Source organism: Danio rerio, chromosome 19 (genome assembly GCF_052040795.2).
Source record: "Danio rerio strain M-AB ecotype USA chromosome 19, GRCz13ab, whole genome shotgun sequence".
In the NCBI taxonomy this organism is placed as follows: domain Eukaryota; kingdom Metazoa; phylum Chordata; class Actinopteri; order Cypriniformes; family Danionidae; genus Danio; species Danio rerio.
Window position 1 is genome coordinate 11,127,999 of NC_141039.2, and position 24,892 is coordinate 11,152,890.

General features: G+C 37.5%; 1 protein-coding gene across 13 annotated transcripts in view; it reads right to left on the reverse strand.

Annotated features, from left to right (window-relative positions):
- The window catches only part of grin2da (glutamate receptor, ionotropic, N-methyl D-aspartate 2D, a), a 257,377-nt gene that overhangs the window by 117,208 nt on the left and 115,277 nt on the right, over nt 1–24,892 (reverse strand). For all 13 annotated transcript variants that reach the window (XM_087295417.1, XM_087295425.1, XM_087295420.1 and 10 more), the window contains one exon: nt 12,248–12,857. In XM_087295417.1, coding sequence (XP_087151543.1) covers nt 12,248–12,805 — 558 coding nt within the window. In that variant the 5' untranslated portion in view covers nt 12,806–12,857. The remainder of the gene's footprint in view (nt 1–12,247; nt 12,858–24,892) is intronic.

Consider the following 24,892-nt stretch of genomic DNA (forward strand, 5'->3'; position numbering starts at 1 on the left):
GTTTGTGTTTTCAAAAGAATCCCAGTACTAACAGACTTCAGTCTCTTCTGATGCCGCAGCTTTGATTCGGCTGAAATCAATCTACATTGAGCACTTGAAACTGGATTTGCAGCAATAGATTTCTCAGCTCTTGCAGAAGGTGCAAAAGGCAAAGTAGTGGCTGAGGCGTCTGCTTTCTTATCACAAAAGAGCTGCAGGATTAATCGCTAAAAGATCGTGATTTTCATTTAAACCCACGCAATCTTATTCATAAATGACACGATTCACTTATGTCAACCCTCTGTGAGACGTGTATATTATCTCTGTACAATCAATGTAGAACATTTAAAAATTGAAGTTTGCACTTGTCATTATGTACTTTATAGTTATGGACAGTATCCTAAAATAAGACTTGAAAAGAGAACCAAATTAAAGTTAAAAACTGGTGTTGACAAGTATCTAGCGGTGCTAAAAGAATGTCATACTTTATGCTTTAGAACAATTATCAAATTACAAAGACTGCACTGTGATTATTCTGTATTAATAGACAAAGTAAGGAGAAGGTCCAGGATCTTTCATGACGTTTTCTGATGTTTCAGAGTTGCTTGACTCCATTTAAGTGCTTTGTGTTGCTTAAAATCTGCAAATGACAGTAGGAGACATACAGTACTCTCAAGTTTGTTATAAGAATAGTTTATTAATCTGTTAGCAACAAAAGAAAACTATTTAAAAATAAACTTTCTTGTTGTTTTGAATTGAATTGAATTGTTTCTCTGCCAAAAAAAACATCATCAATATACACTCACCGGCCACTTTATTAGGTACACCTTACAAGTACCTAGTACTGGACTTCTTTTTGCCTTCAAAACTGCTCTATTCCTTTGTGGCATAGATTCAAACAGGTATAGAAATATTTCTCAGAGATTTTGGTCTATATTGACATGATAGCATCACACAGTTGCTGCAGATTTGTCAACTGCACATCCATGATGCAAATCTCCCGTTCCACAACATCCAAAAAGGGGCTCTATTGGATTGAGTTCTGGTATCTGTGGAGGCCATTTGAGTACAGTGAACTTATTGTCATGTTCAAGAAACCAGTCTGAGATGATTTGCACTTTATGACAGCGCATTATCCTGCTGGAAGTAGCCTTCAGAAGATGTGTACACTGTGGTCATAAAGGGATGGACATGGTCAGCAACAATGTTCAGGTAGACTGTGGCGTTGACACGATGCTCAATTGGTACTAATGGGCCCAATTGTGTCAAGGAAATATCCCCCACACAATTACACCACCACCACCAACCTGAACCGTTGAAACAAGGCAGGATAGATCCATGCTTTTATGTTGTTGATGCAAAATTCTGACCCTACCATATGAATGTCGAGAAGTTGAAACTTATTAGATCAGGCACTGTTTTTCCAACCTTCTATTCTCCAATTTTGGTGAGCCTGTGAAAATCATAACATTCAGTTTCCTGTTTTTAGATGACAGGAGTGACGCTCTGTGTGTTCTTCTGCTGCTGTAGCCGATCTGCCTCAAGGTTGTATGTGTTGTGCATTCTGAAATGCTCTTCTGCATACCTCGGTTGTAACGAGTGCTTAATTGAATTACTGTTGCCTTTCTATAAGCTTGAATTTCATTCTCCTCTGACCTCTGGCATCAACATTAAGATGGTTGCCGTCTGGCACCAACAACTATGCCACAATCAAAGTGAATTAAATCAACTTTCTTCCCCATTCTGATGCTCGGTTTGAACTGCAGCAGATCGTCTTGACTACGTCTACATGGCTAAATGCATTGAGTTTCTGCTATGTGACTGGCTGATTAGAAAATTGCGTTAATGAGCAGTTGGACACCTAATAAAGTGGCCAGTGAGTGTAAGTTACTGCTATTCTAACAAAATGTTATTGTATTTTTTTAAACTAAATGAAGACAAAATTAAATCATTACTGTATTACTGTGTAGTGTATTAGTGTAATAATTTGACAATTTTATGCTGATTGTTCTAATCCTTATGATTGATAAAATATAGAAAAATAATAATAAACCGCAGTTTGTATATTTTCCCTTTTGTTTCAGCTGCTTTCTAATGGGTTCTTCTAACAAGCATGTTTTTTTAATCATACAGTATTGTCATTTCTGTGTTAAACATTCAATTACAGAAGTGCTAAGAGCATATAATGGATTTAAACATTGATTTCTACAATAGCGATCTAAATAGATTGTGTGTCAGTTACATTGTTACACCAGGAATCATCAATAAGTAGAATTATCACTTACTGAATTATTAATTCAGTGGCAAAACGGTTGCTCAGTGGTTAACACTGTCGCCTCACAGCAAGAAGGTCGCAGGTTCAAATCCCGGCTGGTTCAGTTGGAATTTCTGTGTGGAGTTTGCATGTTCTCCCCATGGGTTTCCACCAGGTGCTCCGGTTTACCCCACAGTCCAAAGACATGTGGAATAGCTAAATAAAATAAGCTTACTTGGCCGTATTGTATGTGTGTGAATGTGAGAATGTATGGATGGTTCCTACAGTAGTACTGGGTTGCAGCTGGAAGGGCATCCGCTGTGCTGGATAAAGCATATGCTGGATAAGTTGGCGGTTCATTCCACTGTGGCAACCCCTGATGAATAAAGGGACTAAGCCAAAGGAAAATGAATGAATGAATGAATCATTATTTCAACAGATTCATTCGAAAACACAGATTCATCCAGTAATAAAACAAGTCACGTCTTTATGAGTGGGTCACTGAATAATTCATACAAATGTATTATGCATTAATATATTTTATATTAATTATAATATACTAAATTATACATTTAACGTAATTCAAAAGTTTTAAATAAATTAGTTTTTAAAATGTTTAGTGTTTAATCCAAATCACGGTCCCCATTATAAACAAAAAATGTGATTCTTAATTTATCTACAATCATAAGCTTCTATCTCCCACCAAAATATTTAACCACATGATCTAATCTAATTAATTACTGTCTCAATTAAACCAGTTAAGAGACTCCTTTGTGCTCCTCTGGTTGGCGGTTTGTGAAAAGGTAAAATGAAGTCTCTGGAGACACGCTTTGTGAGCAAGAGTTAACTCCACTGCTCGAAACCCACGCTCTCACCAATCCGCAACACATGAGCTCTACTAAGTGTAGTTAATTAAAGTCTAAGCAAGCAAATGAAAATTTAATGTAATATTTTTCCACAGGAGAGAACAGCGCTGGCGGAGAGACCATCTCCCGAGTGTGAATAGAACAACACAGGTAACCTGAAACTTATTCCAGTTTAATTGGTCATCTTAATTATGCGGAAATCTTATTAAGTGGTGCGACATGGTGAATTCTTTTAGTCCACCGTCACATGCGAATGGCAGATCCCGGTTGCTGTGGAATGAATAATTTAAGTAGGGATTTTTCCAAACAAGCTCAGGCTGTGTTTGTTCAAAGGAAAGGGGGGAAAATAGTGTGAAACAGACAGAGATTTTAAATATTGTAAATCCAGCGCATGTGTTGACAGCATGAGGCTTAAGTGACAAAAGAGACCTTCAAAAGGACCCTGACTGAGTCATTTGTGAACAAAATAGGTATACTGGATTGTTTGTGTATGAGTAACACTTGCACACTGTAATCACAGGGGGACTACAAAACACTACATACACGTTCTTAACGTGATTTTCAGTTGTCGATAATGCCGTACTATGAGAATACAAAGCCATCAAAAAATGTGCTAGTTTACATTTAGATTAAAGTAAGCAGTTTTCTTTGGAATCCATCAAAACACATCCTGACAATCATTATAACGTGCCCTGAAATATCCAACCTGCCTTAGCCTTTATAAACAGCAAAGAAATAACACAGGAGTAGCATACACTTTATAACTTTATCATTTTATATCCTGACACGTAGGGCTGGGCGATTTAAATATTTATTGACTGAACACCATTGTCAATAATGATTAGGGGTGTCAAAATGAATTGTTTCTTCAGTGCAATTGGGTTAAGTAATAATCATAACCGGTTATTATGTACTGACGTCACTTATCTCATATGTGCTATATCGCGTAGCTTACTATGCTGAGGGAGGTGAGCACAAGTATTTACAACGCTCCAACTACTTAAAAACGCAGAAACTGTGCACAATTTTAATGTGTGTGTGTGTGTGTGTGTTTGTGTGTGTGTGTGTGTGTGTGTGTGTGTGTGTGTGTTCGCTAGACAGTCTTTCACTGACACAGCAGTAGCCCCTATTTCACTGCGATTGAGAGAATGAAAGTAAACTACATTTCTCTCTCTCTCTCTCTCTGTGTGACCCATTTGACCTGCTTTAGTGACTTTTCCTCTCCTTTCGGCTGATAGAGTGATACTTCTGAATAGATGTCTGCATTAGCCGTGGAACCCCACCAGATTTCTAGTGGCATGGGAATCATTTTTCGAATAAATCGCGGGAGCGGTCGATAACTCGTAATTTCAACAGGAGCAGGCGGTCTAAAAATATCACTCCCGAGCAAGCAAGCACGCATGTGTGTGTATGTGTGTGTGTAGGTATGTTTATGCGTGTGAATGAGAGAGATTGTGATGTTGTGTGTCACTTGTTTGATGCTGTTTGTGTGTGTGTGTGTGTGTGTGTGTGTGTGTGTGTGTGTGTGTGTGTATGTGTGTGAATGAGAGAGAGCGTGATGCTGTGTGTCGCTTGTTTGGTGCTGTTTGTGTGTGTGTGTGTGTATGTGTGTGAATGAAAGAGAGAGTGATGCTGTGGGTCGCTTGTTTGGTGCTATGTCTGTGTATGTGTGTGAATTAGAGAGAGCTATGTGTGTGCGTTTATACAAAATATAAAACTGTGTATGGAAAGCATCGTCAGTGTACAGTGATATCGTATTGAACCAAATCGATGGCATGATAATCGTAGCCGAACCGAACTGCACCGTGAGACCAGTGTAAGTTCACACCTCTAATAATGATTAAAAAAATAGTACGATATCGGTATGAAGTTTCAGTATAAAGGCCATAGTTTTATTGAAATGTGGCTGCTGAGCGTGCGCCTTGGAAACAATGTCAATAAACTAGGGTGTAAGTTTGTCATTTCCAATGGAGTCGCACAACTTGTACAACACCGGGTCGTGCATGTGACATGCGAGCATTTTCCAGGCACGCCTAGTTGATAGAAATCTGAACCTTTCTGAATGCCTCGAATGCTCCACGATTCATATAAATAGAACTAATCAATCTGCTTCACATTTTTTTGAAATTCCAAACACTGCAGTGCTTTTTACTTTTCTCCATAAACTTGAAACTGAGCTGCAGCAATGGCTTGTCCGTTTGTCCCCTGAGAAAATGATTAATGGTCGTGTAGTTACAAGAGATGCCATAGATTTGGCGTCATTTCACAAACAAATGTTGTGAGCGCAGTATTACAAGTCAAGAGAGAATTCATGTAATACGAGCGAGCAAATCTCTTTGCTCGCACGCAGATTGATAAATCATATCAATACTCTTGGGATAATCAATTTAACATGACACAAATTTTGAGTCTGCATCATCTGACTGAGCAGGAGCAGATGATTCGTACATAAACAGCGAGCAGCATTTTTTAGAGAGCTCGCAAGCAGTTTTGTCCATGAACAGAGGAAATCAGCACGCGAGCGAAGAGATTTGCTTACTCGTATTACATGTATGCGCTCTAGACTTGTAATACTGAGCTTACAACATTTGACAGTGAAATAATGCCATACATAGAAAATAGTAAAGGAAACCACACACTCGCGCTTGTCACTTCATGTCAGAGTAACAACACATGCAAAAATGAGTGCCGTATAGCAGCTGTGAGGAGATTGTAAATAAAAAAGGATGTCGCCAGAGTGGCTTTTTGGTTTCTTTTCTTGTGCATCCCAGCCACTAGCTCCCCATCTGACAGACTTTTTACCATAGGGGGTAATGTAGCCGTTCAACTTCACAATTAGTAATGTTCCAGTATGTATTGAATAATGATAGCAAGTTCCTTTACTTAAAAGCACAGATTTGATTACCATAATTTGTTCTGTTTACAGAGTTTAAGGTCTACTGTATCAATATTATTGACACCTTACAGATGTTGATCTACCTTAAAGCTTGCTTTAATTCTTCAGTATTTATGCTTTACCATTGCTCAAACTTTGTGACATTTTATTTATCAAATTTAAGAGCGTCTTTAACACTTATGTTTGTTTTATCATAACGAAATTAGATATTTTGTTTAAATATTTTAGTTTTTGACTATTAAAACTATTTGCCTTAGTAATGTTGGTAAATTCAAATAAAGTGGTTAAATAAAAAAAATCCTAACATTCCTAATTGTATAGTTAAAAAATATTCATCAATTTCCTTTGAAGAGAAAAAGATATAATTTTCTGACTCAAAGCATGAATTTCACAAACCTTTGCATTGCTGTCCCTTAATGCCAATAAGTACATAATTTTAAGTGTGTTTAGCCATGTAACTAAAAAATTAATTACCATCCCATTGGTAAAAAACATTTAATTGTTGTACCCAGGCCTCTTACACAGTATTTTGTACTGTTTACTGCCCATTCACTGTTTATAAAACCCCAGCTGACCTGTATTGTTGACTAATGCTTAATGCTTTGAATAATTACCCGCTGTTTTGCTAAAATTAGAGTAGGCATATCTGGGAGAAAGCTCAGTGCTTTTCCAGGCCGCTGAGAGCAGTTTGTATAGAAAGAACAACTGAGGTCATGGCTGAATACTATTATGTCTCTGGGAAAAAGTGTTATTGTGTATTCCGAGAAGGAAAAATAATATTAGGTCTAAAGAAAATGGTAATGAGCTTCAGTTTATTTCAATGAGGTCGCACCAAGGGGTCAAGGTTTGACTGGATAGTCCGGTCTAGTTAGCCCCTGCTGGTAGATGTTGTAACTGCAAACGTTCTATTATTGCATTGTTGACAATTATCTACGCATTTATGAGAGAATAATCTGTATAAAGGGGGCATGGTGGCTCAGTGGTTAGCACTGTCACCAAACAGCAAGAAAGTCGCTGGTTTGAGTCTCCCCCCCAACCGCCACGAATATTCACGTGGGTTTCCTCTGGGTGCTCTGGTTTCCCTAAATGAATTAGGAGCGCAACCACTGCATAAAACATATGCCGGATTAGATGGCGGTTCATTCTGCTGTGGCAGGATAATCAGGGAAATAAATGAATGAATGAATAAATGAACGAATTAATGATTTATTTAAAAATAATGTGACTTTCACACATGCCTATGTCATTATGCAACAAGAATCACATAGTGCAGTTAAGATATCTTTTAAAAGGTAATAAATGTAAATAATAAACAGTTTCTTGATAATCCTCTCTCCTAAAAACCTGCATGTATATGTATGGGTTTTTTTCACTTTTGAAGTGCTAATAGCTCTTGACTTGCATTTTCTAAAATCACTAAAGGACAACAGTTTCAGTCTAGTGAAGAAAAACCTTGTCATCTGCTTGTTGGATGGCCTGAGGGTGAGTAAATTAACAGCAGATTTTATTTTTGGCTGAGCCAACTCTTTAAAAGCATAAAATTAACTTTTATTTCCTCCCCATCTGCTGCCTTTCATGTCTTAGGAGATACGCTGTTTTTATTATTGTTTTGGTTCTCCACAATCTTTCACTCTTATACTAACTTTTATCCTACACTTTAGTATTGACCTTATCTTTCATTGTAGTGTTTTTGGCTCGAGATTTCCAGTCTCATTAACTTCCACTGATTTTTAGATTGTTAGATGTTTGTTATGCTGCTTGAGGTTGAAAACTGACTTTTTTATTATATAATTCTACTTTTTTATGTATAGTCATGAACACACTTATAGAGCAAGTCGTTTGACTGTTTTCTGCCATTTATCATTCCTAGTTCTCTCGTAGGCAACTGAATCCAGGGTTTCTGCAGGTTTCACAAGGTTAAATTTAGGACTTTTTAAAACATTTTTAAGATCATTATAAATGAAATTGCAGAGTTATACCGGACTAAGTGCTAAGTTTTTTTTTTTTTTAAATATCCCAACTAGAAAAAGAGTTTCACTATCCTTTCACTTGCCCTATCTTTGCTGTGACACTAAGCATGGGAAGAAAGCCTTGTTCAAGATATACCGCGGTTTAAAAAAGTAAATGCTTTAAAACCGTCAAAATTCGTCAAAATACCGCTCCTAAGGTATTAGTAAGATTTTTTGTTTACATTTTTTTTAGGACACCAATATCTGCAGCAGAAAAGATCTCCAAAGATGCTGTTTTAAATTGTAAAGAAATCAATGCTTTTAAAACAAATGAGACAGCAGAAGACAAAAATTTATTTGAATTATTTAGCCTGACATGTTTATTGCTCTAAAATATTTTATATGTTTACCAAATAAAATATATTGTGTACAAAAGGGGAAAAAAGGTTTTGTTTTTTACCAAGACATTTAAAAATAATATACTTTAAAGCAGTAATCACAATACTGTGATACTGTGAAACTGTGGTATTTATATCCAAGGTTATCATACCTTCAAAATCTTAAACCAGCCCATGCCTACTTGACACTGTCAACTACTGTAAAGGCTGGAAAACTGGGTTGGGTTGTCTAAGACGGTCCTCAAATGGTTTAGATCTTACCTCGAAGGTAGGTTACTATGTCGGTATATGTGACCATAGGTTGTGGTGGACAACCATGACGTGGAGTCCCAAAAGGCTCATTTCTGGCACCTCTCCTGTTCAACCTTTATATGCTCCCACTGAGCCGAATAATGAGAAAGAACCAAATCTCCTACCACAGCTATGCTGATGACACTTAGATCTACATAGCCTTACTGCCTAATGACTTTACCTCCAGTGACACCCTCTGCCAATGCATTGATGAAATGAACAGTTGGATGTGCCAAAACTTTCTTCAGTTTAACAAAGAGAAAACTGAAGACACTGCATTTGGGAACAGAGATGATGTTCTCAAGGTGAAAGCGTACCTTGCCTCTAAGGATCAAACAACAAAAAATAAGGTCAAGAATCTTGGTGTGATTCTGGAGTCAGATCTGAGTTTTATTAGTCATGTCAAAGCAGTAACTAATCCACATACTATCATGCCAAAAACATTGCAAGAATTAGATGCTTTGTTTCCAGTGAGAAACTCACTCATACTTTTATTAGCAGCAGAGTAGATAACTTTAACAGCCTCCTCACTGGCCTTCCCAAAAAGACAGGCAGACAGTTGCAGCTCATCCAGAACGCTGCTGCCAGGATTCTGACCTGAACCAGGAAATCAGAGCACATCACACCTGTCCTCAGGACTTTACACTGACTCCCAGTTACATTTAGAATAGATTTTAAAATATTACTACTTGTCTATAAATCACTAAATGGCCTAGAACCTCAATACATTACAGAAATGCTCACTGAATACAAACCTAATAGATCACTCAGATCTTTAGGAGTTCAGTCAAAGCAGGGTGAATCCGCCCACAGCTACTGCACCTCATGCTGCTGGAATCAGCTTCCAAAAAAAAAAGATGTGCTCCAACATTAGGTACATTCAAATTCAGACTTAAAACACATCTGTTTAGCTGTGCCTTTACTGAATAAGCGCTGTGCTACATCTGACAGATCGGACTATTGTCTTTTTTTTCTTTTTCAATCTTTTATAACCTGTTTTGACACATTTTAATCAGTTTTTATCTGTTTTAATTTTTTTTATACTTGTCGCTTTTATTCCTGTTTATGTAAAGCACTTTGTATTGCCACTTTGTATGAAATGTGCTGTATAAATAAACTTGCATTAAACTTGCCTATCAAAAATGATTCTAATTAAATACATTTAATAATGCAATAATAATAATTTAATAATGAAAAATATAGGTCAGGTCAGTATCCTGAGCACAAAATAAATAGAGAACTTTCCTAACAGTAACATTTATTTAAAAGTATAATAAACAGAGTTAAAAATTGCCATTTTTAAATAAAAAGTTTTATTGAGATTGGGATTGTTGGTGATTGTATGCGTGTTAATGGCCAGATTGGGTAGTTATGCATGAACAAAGTAAAAATAAGATCAGTTAAAAAGGATTTAGGACCTACAACACAATATCTCAGGAAATTAAAGACTTTTTAATACTCTGTGAATCGGAAGTTGTGAAACAATCGCAAAAACAAGTGCTTTTCTGCATTGCAAAATAAGGTCAATAGTGTTATTTATAAACATCATGCGTATGGAAGTATTACTGTTTACCATGACTGGATCTGTTCAGAAGATTATTCACTCAAAGGCCACATTCGCACCAAGAAATGTCAATAGACGGCTACAGAAACTTGGATTTGTCGGATCAGTGTGTGACCCCGGTTGGTCTCTGTTGCTGTCTGTTGGAGCTTGTTTGAACATGTCGAATGTGAGCTCATCTAGTCTTCATATGTCTGAGAAGTGATGTGCTGTAATCTGGTGATTGTCCCTGGTTGGTGGTCTGTGTCAGTGCAGTGTCAATTGGGCTTGAGTTTATCCAAGAAGTTTGAACACTTTTGTCAGGGGACTGAGTGATTGAATTGACCAAAGAAATTGGCTTGGTGCAAAGTTTGTGATTCACTTGTATCAGGAAATAAATAATGCATACTAGGGATGCCACAATATTCATTATAATATTGAACTGTTTGCTGCTAGCTCAACAGTTCAATTTGTGATTTCCCAGTTTTGTGCTTAATTTTTAATTTTTCCCCAAGTCTTTTAGCACTCTCTGAACTGGTGATATGTCCAATGAGTGAGTGTCCAATCAGTGAGTGCTGAAGTTAAGGAAGTGTAAAGTGAAAGTGACGTGTAACCAAGCGGAATATGTGCTCTGCATTTTACAACCCCAATTGCACAAACACAGCAGTGAGAGCTGCAAACGCACATGAAAAAAGAAGCACACTCTGTACATCACCATCCACGTTTAAACTTCATTAATGCTTTTGTTTTTTTCATCATTTAACCTAAAAGCACAAAGAGAACTCATGCGCGAGATTTAAGAAGTGCCCTCATCTTAACGTGTGACTGAATGTTATGATGCATATATTAAGCCTTGCTTCTGAATGGTCAAACTCAATTATGTTCAATAAGGATGTCGGTGTGCTCGACGAATATTAAATCAGTTACTGTATGCCTTAGAATGTAAACATTCGAGAAATGATGTGTTGTCTGTAACTTTCTCAGTGTGCTGCATCTGTTGATTCTATTAAAAAATAAAGCATTCTTTGTTTAATCTTTACATCTTTAATTTAATCAAACAAAAGCGCATTTTGGAATATCACATAAAAAAAACCCCGGAAGGAAACAGCAAGATGTGCATAAATTTAATAAAAGTATGCGCACAACTGAGTAGGATAAACTTTTTATCCGAAAAGAAAAAATCCGCATAAACTCTTATGGAAACACATTTATCGTAAAAAATTCCAACTTGCACATCAAAAAAGTCATTTTGCTTCAACAGATCATGTGATAACAAAAATTGTAGACAGTGACAGGTATGTTTGGGTGGATAATGAGGTCTAAATATTTTTAAATGGTGTAAACGAGAACGAGTGACAACCATCCTGGATGGAAAACATCAGCGTAAGGTGCAAATCTTCCAAGAAGTGCGAGCTGAAATAATTCTAAAAGGATAGAACAAACTGTGGACTATTTTGCTTAATAAATGGAAGAGCCTTAAGCAAAAATACATAGCTGAAAAAAGAAAACTCGAATGTAGTGGAGCAGGTGACAACCCAGCAGGCACACAACATCATAAGACGTTAATATTATGTTACATTTAGGTCATGACGTCAGGTGACCAAAATTCAACGTCTAGTCAGTGTCTAAAGACAATGTTATTTTAACGTCCAATAATGACGCCAAATTACGTTGATTATTTGGTTGATTTTAGGTTGTGTTAGAAAGTGACCAAAATCCATTGTCTGATAGATGTTATAGTGGTAACGTCCACACATTGTAAAGGTGTAACATGCTTAGGCGTTGATATTTGCTTAATTTTAGGTGTCTTTAGGTTGGACGTTGGATCAAGTTTCGGTAGATACTCAAAAGCAATTGACTCGGACTCAAGGGTGAGAAAACCTGATGGGGACATCCTAGTATGCAATCTCATACTTGATTATATTATTCAGATTCTGTGCATGAAAGTAGATGTATCTTTGCTTTGTTGTATTCATTTATGACTTTAATGGAATAATTTTTTATGTGACTGTCCTTTTTTACCAAACATACCATATACCTAAGGCATTTAACACACAATAATGTCAACACTTACCTGCGGCTCCCTTCCCAGGCCAGCCCCTCCTCCCACAGCAATCACAGGCACTCCTGTCTGGGCAGAGACAAATTCCAGCATAGGTGCTAACGGTGCCCGGTTAGGCGGTGGTGGCTTTTCTTCCTCAAACACAAGGCCTTGTAGTGGAGTGGTAGCTAGCAACTCGCACAATTGTAGCAAGAGGCTCCCAGGACTGCTCTCATTGACAGCCAGCCAGATCACATTGGCGGGGCCCCACGGTGTCATCACACTCTCGCCTACCTGCCCTGACCAGGCCCGACTCAGAAAGGCCGTCCCCGAGCTGCCGCTGCTGCTGCTTGGCCCGGCACCGGAACCGGAGCCCGCCGAAGAGGCGCCGCCCACGCCCCCCACCCCGGCGCTCGTTTCCGGGAGGTGGGAGGAGCCGGAGTGAACCACAGCGATGTTGACTCCGCCCGAAGCCCCTCCCGAGTCCCTCTCTCTCTCCCGGGGGCGGAGCAGCAGTGGGGGGGAGGGCTGGGCCGGCCCAGTGCATGCCAGCACAGCCAATAGGAACGAAAGGGCAGGCCTCGCCGCCATGACACAGGCAAAGAGTCACTTGGGTGGGTAGTGCTTTATGCAGGAACCAGACCTTAAGGGAAAGAAAAAAAACAGAGACAACATAACTGAACTGAGCTGAGGGAAAACATGAAAGGCATGCCATCAACGCACAGTCCATCAACATCAATTACGATGCCGCCAGACATCAAGATACATTAACCTAGCAGAGGTAGTTAAGTCTCAGCGTGGGGACTGGAGAAGAAAGCTAACACATCTCACCTCCCTGAACCCAACCATTCCCCAGGGAACATGGGAAATCATTACTCCCTCTGCACTGATTCACGCATTAGGCCCTTCAACGCACGAGAGAGTGTCGAATCTCTGCCGTGAATTTGCTCCAGTCCATCTCTGCTCGGGTGGATCCAGAGCAGACGGAGTAAATAAAAGTGAAAATAAAGAAGAACAGAGGGGACGAGGCCGCCCTCTGCGCCTTTTGTTTGTGTGCCTCTCGTACAATGAGGCAAAAAAGCGAGAGTGCACAAGAACGAAGAAGGGAGGGAGAGACGGCGCGCTTGTGCTGATATAAATGGCAGGCCATGTAAGCGCCAGCAACACCATGAATCATTTTCAAGTCACTTTGTACACCAGCCATCAAAACCTACCCACCCATCCCTCCGCCTTCGCCGTAGACGTGCACATACGCACTCTCTTTAATTAACCTCCAACTAAACACACTTATTTAGACACAAACAATGCGAGTGCGCAGACAGGCAGTAGGGGTGTGTGATATACGGGGTGATGTATAGCACAAATGCACCTATACTTGTGCTAATGTGCATATTAAGTAAAGCACTGACTCAGGGGCTTGGCAGCACATTCACACACCCACATGCACACAACACAACGCACATCTTTCTCTCCGTCATGCTGGCTACGTTTCAGAGCTGGAGCCGTTAATGTCATAGCTTTGAACCAGAAGGCACGCTGACGTCATAATTTCTTCTCTCATTTTCTCTTCCCCATTAATTCTCCTTGCGGTTCTTTTGATACTGGGAAAAAGACACACAGAATGGGGGATTAAGCTACATCCGTTTGGAAAAGACCAAAAGGCGGAGGAGAGGGGCTGAAAAATAAAACGAAACAGAAGTGGACGTTTGGATTGGAGCAAAGGGTGAAAAGAGCAAAGGAATGGGCGGGAATGATGGGAGCAAAGGAGCTAAGCGTGAGTTCAAGAACGTAGACGGCTGATGCCTATAAGGGAGTCTCGAGTAAAGGCGAAAGGGTCTATCAGAGGATCTGCTGCATAATTCAACACATCATTACTGCATTCACACCGACCTATGGGCAAAGACTGCAGTGGCGAGTAGAGGGAAATACTGCGGACTAAATGGAAGAACACAAACAAAATTGATTTGACTTACTATAAAGTCTATCGCACAGAACTTCAACTGGACGGCAGGCTTTTGAAAAGGACTATACATTTCAGCTTTCATTCGGAATGTTGAAATCCAAAGGGATTGAGGACCAGAGAAGGTGACTTTGTGCAGAGAGCATAAAAATCCATTAAAATTATAATTCCTCTTCAAAGAAATACAAAGTAATGGATGGATAAGAAAACAATAACTTGTACAGTAGACCGAGTCTAGATAGGAACATCTGTTCTGGATAGTTAACTATGATAATAAATGAAGCTGTGGAGGAATAAAGCTCCTTATGTTTGATTCAAATGGGGTATTAGTAAGTGAGCACAAAAAATAGTTCTCTAAAATCTAGCAGGTTAGGAAGTTCAAAACCTCAACCTATGTCATCAGACAAATTGTAAATGAAAAATATCTTTGAGATATCTATGAGCAATTCCATGCAAATGTCAACCTTGCCATGAAAAAAAAAAATCCTGTATATTTTAGGACATTTAAAAAAACCCAGCCAGTTGCATTGTTAAGTGCCAAAAAGTGTCTCTTTAGAGAGCACGTGAGACTCTGTGGGAGTGTTGACAGGTCTGGAGCACACAGTAGCTACAAAACGGGTAAACGAGAGAAGATTTTCCACTTCTTAATCAATCGCGGATGTTTGGTTATATTTGGCGGATACAAAAAAAAAAAAGTGTAAAAGGATTTTCTTTTCGGCTTAGTCCCTTTATTAATCAAAGGTTGTCACAGTGCAATAACCCAGCAACTTATCCAGCATACGTTTTAAGCAACAGATGTCCTTCCAGCTGCAACCCAACACTGGGAAACACCCATACACACTGGGAAACACCCATACAGACTCTTTCTTGGCTCGAACCAGCGACCTTCTTGCTGTGAGGTGACTTCGCCACCATGACACTGTAAAAGGATGATAAAAATATTATAAAAATGTGTCACTAAATATACTTGGGTGGTCGTTAATATTCCTGGGCGGCCAGCCTAAGTAAAGTCTACAGTTGAAGTCAGAATTATTAAAAACCCTGAATTATTCGCCCCTCTGATTATTTTTTCCCCAATTTCTGTTTAACGAAGATATTTTTTCAACACATTTTTAAACATAATAGTTTTAATAACTAATTTCTAATAATATTTTTCAAGACACTTCTATACAGCATATAGTGACATTCAAAGGCTTACCTAGGTTATTTAGATTTACTAGACAGGTTCGGGTTATTAGGCAAGTTATTGTGTAATGATGGTTTGTTCTGTAGACTATTGGAAAAAAATTTAGCTTTGAGGAGCTAATAATTTTGACCTTAAAATGTTTTTGAAAAAATTAAAAACAGCTTTTATTCTAGATGAAATAAAACAAATAAGACTTTCTCCAGAAAAAAAATATATTATCGGACATACTGTGAAAAGTTCCATACTCTTTTAAACATAATTCGGGAAACAATTTTAAAATAAAAAAAATTCAAATGGGGGTTTAATAATTCTGATTTCAACTGTGTTGGAAGCACTGAAGTGTTTACCAAAATAGCGAAACCCTTTTTACATTTTTCTGTGTAGGCTTGTATCAAAAATCTCAACAAAAAAAAAAGAATTATATTTGATATACTAAAGTCACACAAGTGAAAATTTTACAAATGTCACATTTGTGAGTTTTTTCCTCATAAATGCAAAAATGTCAAATAAAATAAAATCAATCATTTTTGTTCTATGGTGAGCCAACTTGTATTCTTTTGGTTAGCATTGTTTTTTTTGTTTTTTTTTTTTAAGGGGGGGGGGGGGGGGGGGGTTGTGTCGTTTAATTCACAGAATTTCAACAAAGTATGTTGTATACAACAAACTTGAGACTTTTTTGGTCACATTTATAACTCGTTATTTTTTTCTTCGTTTAAAATATAAAAAATGTTTACAGATTGATTTTTTTTTTTTTACTAAAACCATAACTCTGTGTTTAGTTGTTTTGGAAAATAATAAATAATTTGTCTCAATATACTATAATGTTAAAATTCTTTTTTACTGCAAATGTCACATCCACAATGCTGGAATTGCTCCTATATATAATCTGTAAGTGTGGTTTTGTTATCGCACTATAATAACGGCCAATTGTGGACCCTGCTAAAGCAGAAATGTGCAATTTTTCACACTTTCGCTTGGTTTGATCGGAATGCAGGAAGTTCATGATGTCTTGTGAAAATGAGGTTGAGGGTTCTTGTCATCAAGGCAAGTGATTGTACCCCTGGGGCAGATGGCACGCAGCATGACTCTGGAAAACATTGTTATATTAAAAATATTCTAAATTATCAAAATAAGATTTTTTGAACATGTTTTAATATTATTTTAAATATCCCTTTACAGTTTTTTCAAGTGTTTTGCCACAAATTTCAGAACCCTGATTTCAATTTTCAAAATTCTAGACACAAAACTCTAAACAGTCACTACTTTTAACGCAGGCTCTCCAGTGTTCAAAACTTTGCATGTTGTGTTCATTTCTTTAAAGAAGGCTTGCATTTGTAGGATCATTGGTTCACATAATCCTTTTATCAAACAGACACTACAGAAACATAACTTTAAATAAACAATTGAAACATCATTTCAATAAAAAATCTTTAACTTTTGTTGTTTTAAATATATGATACAGGTTTCATTATGGTTTACAAATAAGTGTGGTGGGAACAGAACAGACAGTGGAAACACTGAACTAAAGTTTATTCATTCAATAATAACATAGGTTAACTGTAAAAAGAAAAAGAAAAACAGAATAGAAAGGGTTTTTTTTCTCTATTTCCGTCAGTGTGCAGACTTGGCCACAGGTTTGTTTCACATCAGTCATGTTTTTATTAGTCTAAAATCTTAGAAGGAACTTCTGTCAATGCGAATCCAGACCTGATATTGGTCTGCTGTGATTGGGCTTTCTTGCATACAATAATATAAAATATGAATATGCTATCTGTAAAAGTGGTACATGGAACATATACAGTTGAAATCAGAATTATTAGATTTTAATTATTATTAAAATCGAAATCGCAATATTGTTCAGGAAAATTGTGATAGGTTTCTTTTGCCCATATTGCACAGCCCGAACGAGTGCCAATTTCATATATGCCACATCCATAATGAAGAGCCTCATACCCATAACAAAGCTTTTTCCTCATAAATGCAAAAATGTCAAATAAAATAAAATCACTACATTTTGTTCTATGGTGAGCCAACTTGTATGCTTTTGATCAGCATTGTTTCTTTTGGGTCGTGTCGTTTAATTCACAGAATTTCTACAAAGTATGTTGTAGAATGCAGACTCGAAGGCGTTTGAGATCAAATCTACAACGTATGTTTATTTCTTCATCTAAAATATCAAAAATGTTTCCAGATTGATCTTTTTTTCTGATCTCGTAACTCTGTGGTTAGTTGTTGGAAAATGTACGTAAATGTTTGTTTCAATATGTTTCAAAATGTTCTAAAATCAGTTGATATGTCGATTTATGGCAAAAGTGCTGGAATTAATACATATATGAAAAAATCTGAAAATATTAAATGTAATTACAAGCCCAAAGACATGCAGTACAGGTGATATGATTAAGTTAATCGGCTGTCAGTGTGTCAATGCCAGAGTGTATGGGTGTTTCTCAGTGTTGGGTTGTGGCTGGAAGGACCTCCGGTGCGTAAAACATATGCTAGAAAAGTTTGCTGTTCATTCCGCTGTGGTGACCCCAGATTAATAAAGGTACTAAGCCGAAAAGAAAATGAATGAATGCCTAATCTCTGTTAGAGATGTTACAGGTATTTGATAAACATCTACTGTAATTGTTACAGACTCGCACAGTAAAACGTCTGTGTGTGACAAAATCGTGATTAAAATCGAAATATTGTTCAGGAAAATCGTGATAGGTTTCTTTTTGCGAATATCACACAGCCCTAACGAGTGCCAATTTCATGTCACATCCATAACGAAGAGCGGTCATTCCCATAGCAAAGCTTTAAAATGTCAAATAAAATAAAATCAATAAATTTTGTTTTTTAGTGAGCCAACTTGTCTCTTTTTGATTAGCACTGTTTCTTTTGGGTGGTGTCGTTTAATTCACAGAATTTCTACAAAGTATGCTTTAGAATACAAACTTGCAGACTTTTTTTTTGTCAAATCCAAAACGCTTGTTTATTTTCTTTATTAAAATATCAAAAATGTTTACTGGTCCAGTAACTCTGTGGTTAGTTGTTTTAGAAAATATATAAATGTTTCAATCTGTTTCAAAATATTTGTAAAATCGGTTGATATGCTGGTTTATAGCAAAAGTACCGGAATTAATACATATACTATAAAAAATCTGAAAATATGAATTGTGATTACAAGTGAGGGTAATTTATAATTTTTTTTAAATCAAAATAAAACATTTTTGAATACTAAACCATCCATATGTATGCCATAAAGAATTTCAGAGTATGCCATAAAATATTTCAGATTCTTATTTAACACGTTTACCACGTTACAATAAAACCAAAATCAAGTGTACTACTGTAGTGCAACAGGATTATGTTTGTTTGATTTTCTTGTAAACCAACAATGCTGTGTGTGTAAACAAGTATTTAAAACGGTCATTCTTTAAATGACTTTAACAGTCATTATTTAGAACAGTCAAAGCACGATCAACCATTTGGTAGAGCAGGCAGTTAAAAGGATATAAACGTATGCATCTTTTAGCATCATGCTTAGTCAACATTGCTACATCAGTTGTGCAGGATGTAAAGTAGTGTTCAGTTTCATTTGCTCTGATATGCCTGCTAGTGTGTAGACCACAATTTTACTCTGAGCAAAAACTGAGGGCATCGACTAAACGGCAAGATATTATTCTGTTTGCCCTTAAAGTCTGTGAGCTTGACTTTCTGAAGGCGAGATTAAAGAGTGGGCTGCTTTGGACTCTGGAACACTGAATTCAGCAATGATATCGACAATGAAACCAGACAGAGTCATTCAAGCACTTCAAAAAAAAAAAAAAAAAACTCCATTGCTTCAAATTCATAAAAATATTATGATGTGAATGAATAACCTGCTTGCAAAAGATTTACAATCACGAAAGGTGATGCTGACATCGTTCTCTATTTTATGAACATTTAAAGGCTTGTTGCCACATGTTGCGAACGGAAATGGTCCAGCACAATAGAACAAAAAAAAAGTGTGAAAGCAGGTTCATCTGAAATTGGGTATGGACTGAAGCAATCGTACAAAGTGTGAAAACACTTTAAGTCAGGCAATTTGGCCAGTCATTGCCTCAGTGAGTCGCCGTCTGGTGATTAAGACTGTGCTGATAACGCAGACGTCACAAATGTGATCCAAGGCAGGGCTGACACATAAACTGGGGAGTTTTCTAAGTGAAGCCTAACACAATCAAGTCTTTCATCAAGACACTTAATACCATGTGGCTCTAGGGAAACAGCTTCTGCCATTTGTGTACTATGGCGCAAAGCGTCTGCTAAACGACAAGTAACCTTCATGAAAACACACCGGTGACTGAATTTGCCTAAAGAAATGGAAATTGCACCAAGCAATAATATAAGTAAACAATGTTTTTTCAGAGAAATTCATATTATTTAAATGCTAGATATTGTAGCAAAGCAGCTGTTGAAAGAAGAAAATAAATACATGTACAGTAGCTAAACAAGACTTTGAATGAGTTCAGTCCTTGGAAAATGCCTGAGGTCTGAAAATAGATCAGCTACTATTTCCAAATATGTCTGACATATTTGAATTCTGCTACTGTATATTAGGGTGGCACAGTTTACCAGTACTATGGTACGATACTATGGCTCCATAATACTGGGTTGTCACGATACTAATCTAATCACAATACTAGGGGGGTCAAGATATTAATCTTAAGATGCTATACTAGCTGAAATATCACAATATCAACTAGTATTGTGATATAGTAATTCAAGTAAGTCCAATTGTAGAGCTAATTGTCAGAAATACTATATTTTATGCTATAATAGGCCTACTTACATGTAATTCATAATTCCCTTAAGGCCAAAAAGTATTATTTGCACCCCACTTCACCTAAAATTTTATTATTCCTTTTGTTTATTTTGTAGATAATGGACCAAAAAAAAAAAAAAAACATTAAAATAAAGACACAAATTATATAGAATGAAATGTGTTACAAAGGAGCACTGTTCCAAAAAATAGGCTATGTGAAGTGGTTAATAATTGTTTCAATGTTTCCTGTTGCTATTTTGGGTTTTTCATTTATTTATTTTATTATTTTGTCTTTACAGGTAAGAATCCAAAGTAATTTAACATTTCACTTTGTGAGTCGTTCTTTTAAAGAGACTGTTGCGGTTGCTAATAAAGCATATTTACAGGAAGAGAAATTACCTGATTCAGATGTGCGTACGAACTGAAGCGTTAGAAAACGTGCAATAGGCTACCATAAAAGGTGTGACTTCTAAATAAAAAATTTTTTGTTGCACAAACGTGAGCATTTTAGTGACTTTTCTACATACAACATAATGTATTGTAGATAAACCATTCATGACGATACTACCATTTACAAATACAGTGGCATCACCTGTATTTTGGAGCCATAATATCGTACCATAGTACCGGTAAACCGTGTACCGGTTCATTTCTGTTCCTATCAATATGATTTAGTAGCTACAATAACCACAGAAATCTCTTTAAAAGAATGACTCACAAAGTGAAATTATGAATTATTATGGATTGTTACCTAATTAGAGAGAAAAAAAAAATGAAAAACCAAAAATGGCGAAAGGAAACATTAAAACATTTTGACACTTCATATAACCTAATTTTGTTGGAAAAATGCTCTTTTTGTAACAATTTTCATTTGGTATAATTTGTATCTTTATTTCAATGTATTTTTTGTAGGTCAGCTATTTAAAAAATAAACAAAACAAACTAATACATTTAGGTGAAGTGACGTGCAAATAATACTTTTTTCAATAATAAGGGAATCATGAACTAAATAAAAGTAGACCTATAATAACATCTAAAATATAGTATTTCTGACAATTTTCTTTATAATTTGAGTAGTATTGCAATACTATTTTGTATCATGATACTTCAGCTGCATGGTATAGTATCGTAAGATGAACTAATGCTATCGCGACAACCCTACTGTATTCATTCATTCATTTTCTTTTTGGCTTTCTTTCCGCCAACTTATCCAGCATATGTTTTACGACCGAATGCCCTTCCAGCTGCAACCCATCACTGGGAAACATCCATACACACTCATTCCCACACATACACTAAGGACAATTAAACTTACCCAATTTACCTATGGCGCATGTCTTTGGTGGGGGAAACCGGAGCACCCGGAGAAAACCCATGTGAACACAGGGAGAACATGCAAACTCCACACAGAAATGCCAACTGACCCAGCCAAGGCTCGAACCAGCGACCTTCTTGCTGTAAGACGACAGCGCTACCCACTGTGCCGCACCCTACTGTATATTATATAAAAATGTAAACAGTAAAAGCTTGTTCAGTGTTTTTGTTGAGTTTATAACGTTTCCCCAAGAGTATGATGCCAAAAATATTTCAGTCTTGACACGCAGATCTCACAGTGCAAATCCATTCAGTGTTGATCAGTAGAATTGACTCATTCTGGGCCGAGTGACCTCATGAAGAAATGAGTCAAAGAGAAAAAGTCTTGAGATTTCTGCGGTGCACTGTAAAGGCAATATACGTTTTCTGCATGGCGACCAGATCTTGGCACATCAGTGCTCTCCAATATGTACTGTAGAGGCAGCTTCTGGTGCTCAAGAAGGCCAGCTAGTAATCCTAAGCATAAATGAGCAGGCCTTTAAAAAAAAAAGTTATTTTATTTATTGTACAGATTTTCATGAGAGGCTCAGTGGTTAGCACTGTCACCTCACAGCAAGAAGGTCCTGGCTGGACCAGTTGGCATTACTCTGTGCAGTTTGCATGTCTCCCCATGTTCCTGTGGGTTTCTCCCCACAATCCAAAGACATGCGGTGTAAGTTGATTGCATAGGCAAAATTGGCTGTAGTGTATGAGTGTGTATGAGTGTTTCCCAGTACTGGGTAGCAGCTGGAAGGGCATCCGCTGCCTAAAACATATGCTGGAAAAGTTGGCAGTTCATTCCACTGTAGTGACCCCTGACAAATAAGGGACTAAGATGAAGGAAAAATGAATGAATGTTTATGAGATTTCTGGCGAAGTAGGTAATCACCTCACAGCATAAAGGTTCGAGCCTCGGCTGGGTCAGTTAGCATTTCTGTGTGGAGTTTGCATGTTCTCCCCATGTTTCGCGTGGGTTTCCTCCGGTTTCCCTCACAGTCCAGAGGCATGTGGTACAGGTGAATTAGGTAAGCTAAAATTGTCCATAGTGTATGTGTGTGGTGAATGGGTGTTTCCCAGTGATGGGTTGCAGCTGTAAGGGCATTTACTGTGTTAAACATATGCTGAATAAGTTGGCGGTTCATTCCGATGTGGCGACCCCAAATTAATAAAGTGACTAAGCCGAAAAGAAAATGAATAAATGAATGAATGTGAGATTTCGATTTACAATACCTTAGTTTGATTCTAGTTCCTTTGTGAACATTTCAGATGTACATGTCTTTAATTTATATAACAAAAGGTCATTTAGCCAACAAAAAATAAATAAAATTAAATCAATATTAGGATAACTTAAACACTGGAATTAACAATAAAAAACCCAGGATTGTCTTTTTACTCCAACTATTTTAATTAATAGTTTGATCCATTAAAGAAATCAAAGGTTCTTGTGTGATTCTTGTTATTCAGATCTTGAGTCTTCCTGACTTCCTGTCCATTACTATTAGCTTCTGTCTGCAGATCACTTTTATATTAGCTTTATTCCGTTTCTTTTATCATTTCAGAGCTTGACAGCCCCAGTTTTTATTCACTTTCAATACATGACGCAGGATATTCTTAGAAACTCACCTTTCGCGTTCTGCCGAATCAAGAAAATGACATGGATTTCAAACAATAGGTGCGTAAATAATGACAAAACTTGAGGGAACTGTTCTTTTGGTCTTTTAGAACTACAAACAAGAACTTGTCAAAGTAAGTGAAGGGCAAAAATCAAATAAGAGCTACTCGCTGCTCAACAAGCAGGCTCTTTTCAGCGTGGTTCAGCTTGAGGTAGTAGCATACGTGGCAGTAAATTTGTGCACTGACTCTGAAAAATTGACTGGCTGGGAATCTGCTTTTCTAGTCCTCATGGCTTGCCCACGTATGACTTGGCAAAAGAGGATCTTTTCACAAAGCTAACAAGAACGTATCGCTCTTTTAGTCCCAGGTATTCTACATCCAAAATTGCGATGTTTTCAAAGCAGCAATTTGTGCTCCTGCAAATCTCTAAATCCAAGCACTGGTAGTGATTTGGGTATCCGCGGACTGACCTTTGTTTTTTTTCTTTCCCTCAGATAATGAATGTTTCATGTTCGTGTTAATAATGCATCTTTAAATAAAATTCTATCTCTAAATGATATCTCCGAGATCATTCCCTTTTCAGCTGCCCCCCCCCTCATGAGGATTTTGCTGCAGGTGAATTTACAGCAGCACACTTTCATCAGTCTTCAATGACTGTAAAAAAATCATTCAGCGTTCCTCAATGAACCCCTATAAATATTCCGGTATGGCACTGTAGCATCTGTGCGGTGCGTTTTGAGTAGCTTGCAGATTTCTTTTTACATGCGCAAGTTGCTTGTTGTGGAAAGAAATGGAGGGCTGAACAGATGGTCACTTGTTCAGATCATAGGTCTGCAGTGCAGCGCTTCTCATAGAGAAGCACTTATCTGAAATGACTCTCCTGGGCTAAATAAATAAATAAATAAATATATAAAGGATGCTAATGCGGGTAGCCCCATGTCATACATCAGCATCTGAAAAGCCCACCATGGACCTCTTCCATTGCCATTTCCAATGTCTGGGCGGCACTGACTTCACCATCAAAGCTTCTTTTTTTGTGAAAGACCTGGATGTTGTGTAAGTCGCCAGCCTTGCGGGACTTTTTTTTTTCGCTGTTGTTGCTGCAAGGGATGTGGGTATATCCGTGTCTTTGTGTTGTGCAGCGCTGTCTAACATGCTTACTTATGGTGGTGTCCGCCATGTCCTATCAAACAGCACAAGGCCTTCATCATTCACAGATCCTGACAGTTTCTTAAGAAAGCCAAAATGTACAGTAAATGTTAAGAGATGACAGTCATGACTCATTTATCTCCAATTCTAAGTGAAAGGGGTTATTCAACAAGAGAAAATAAAGGTGCCAGAAAGCCCAAAAAGACATTTTCAGTAGATTTTGCTGTCACTCAGACTCTTTGTTGGCATTTTGGTTTTATCTTTAACATCATTCATTCATTTTCCTTCGACTTAGTCCCTTTATTCATCAGGGGTTGCCACAGTGGAATGAACCGCCAACTTATCCAGCATTTGTTTTGCACAGTGGATGCCCTTCCAGCTGCAATCCAGTACTGGAAAACACCCACACACTGTAAACTCTAATAAGCTGAGACTACTTAAATGATTTGAGGAAAGTGATTCCCTCAGTTCATTTGAGTAATGGAAAATTGACAACTCTATGTGGTCTCTTCATTAAATTAACTTAAATGACTAATTACAGATATACGGATATAACAGAGGATGCGGGAGGTGTCGCGGATGTAACTAAAGACGCGGGTGGTGAGAGAGGTGTCGCGGACGTAACTAAGG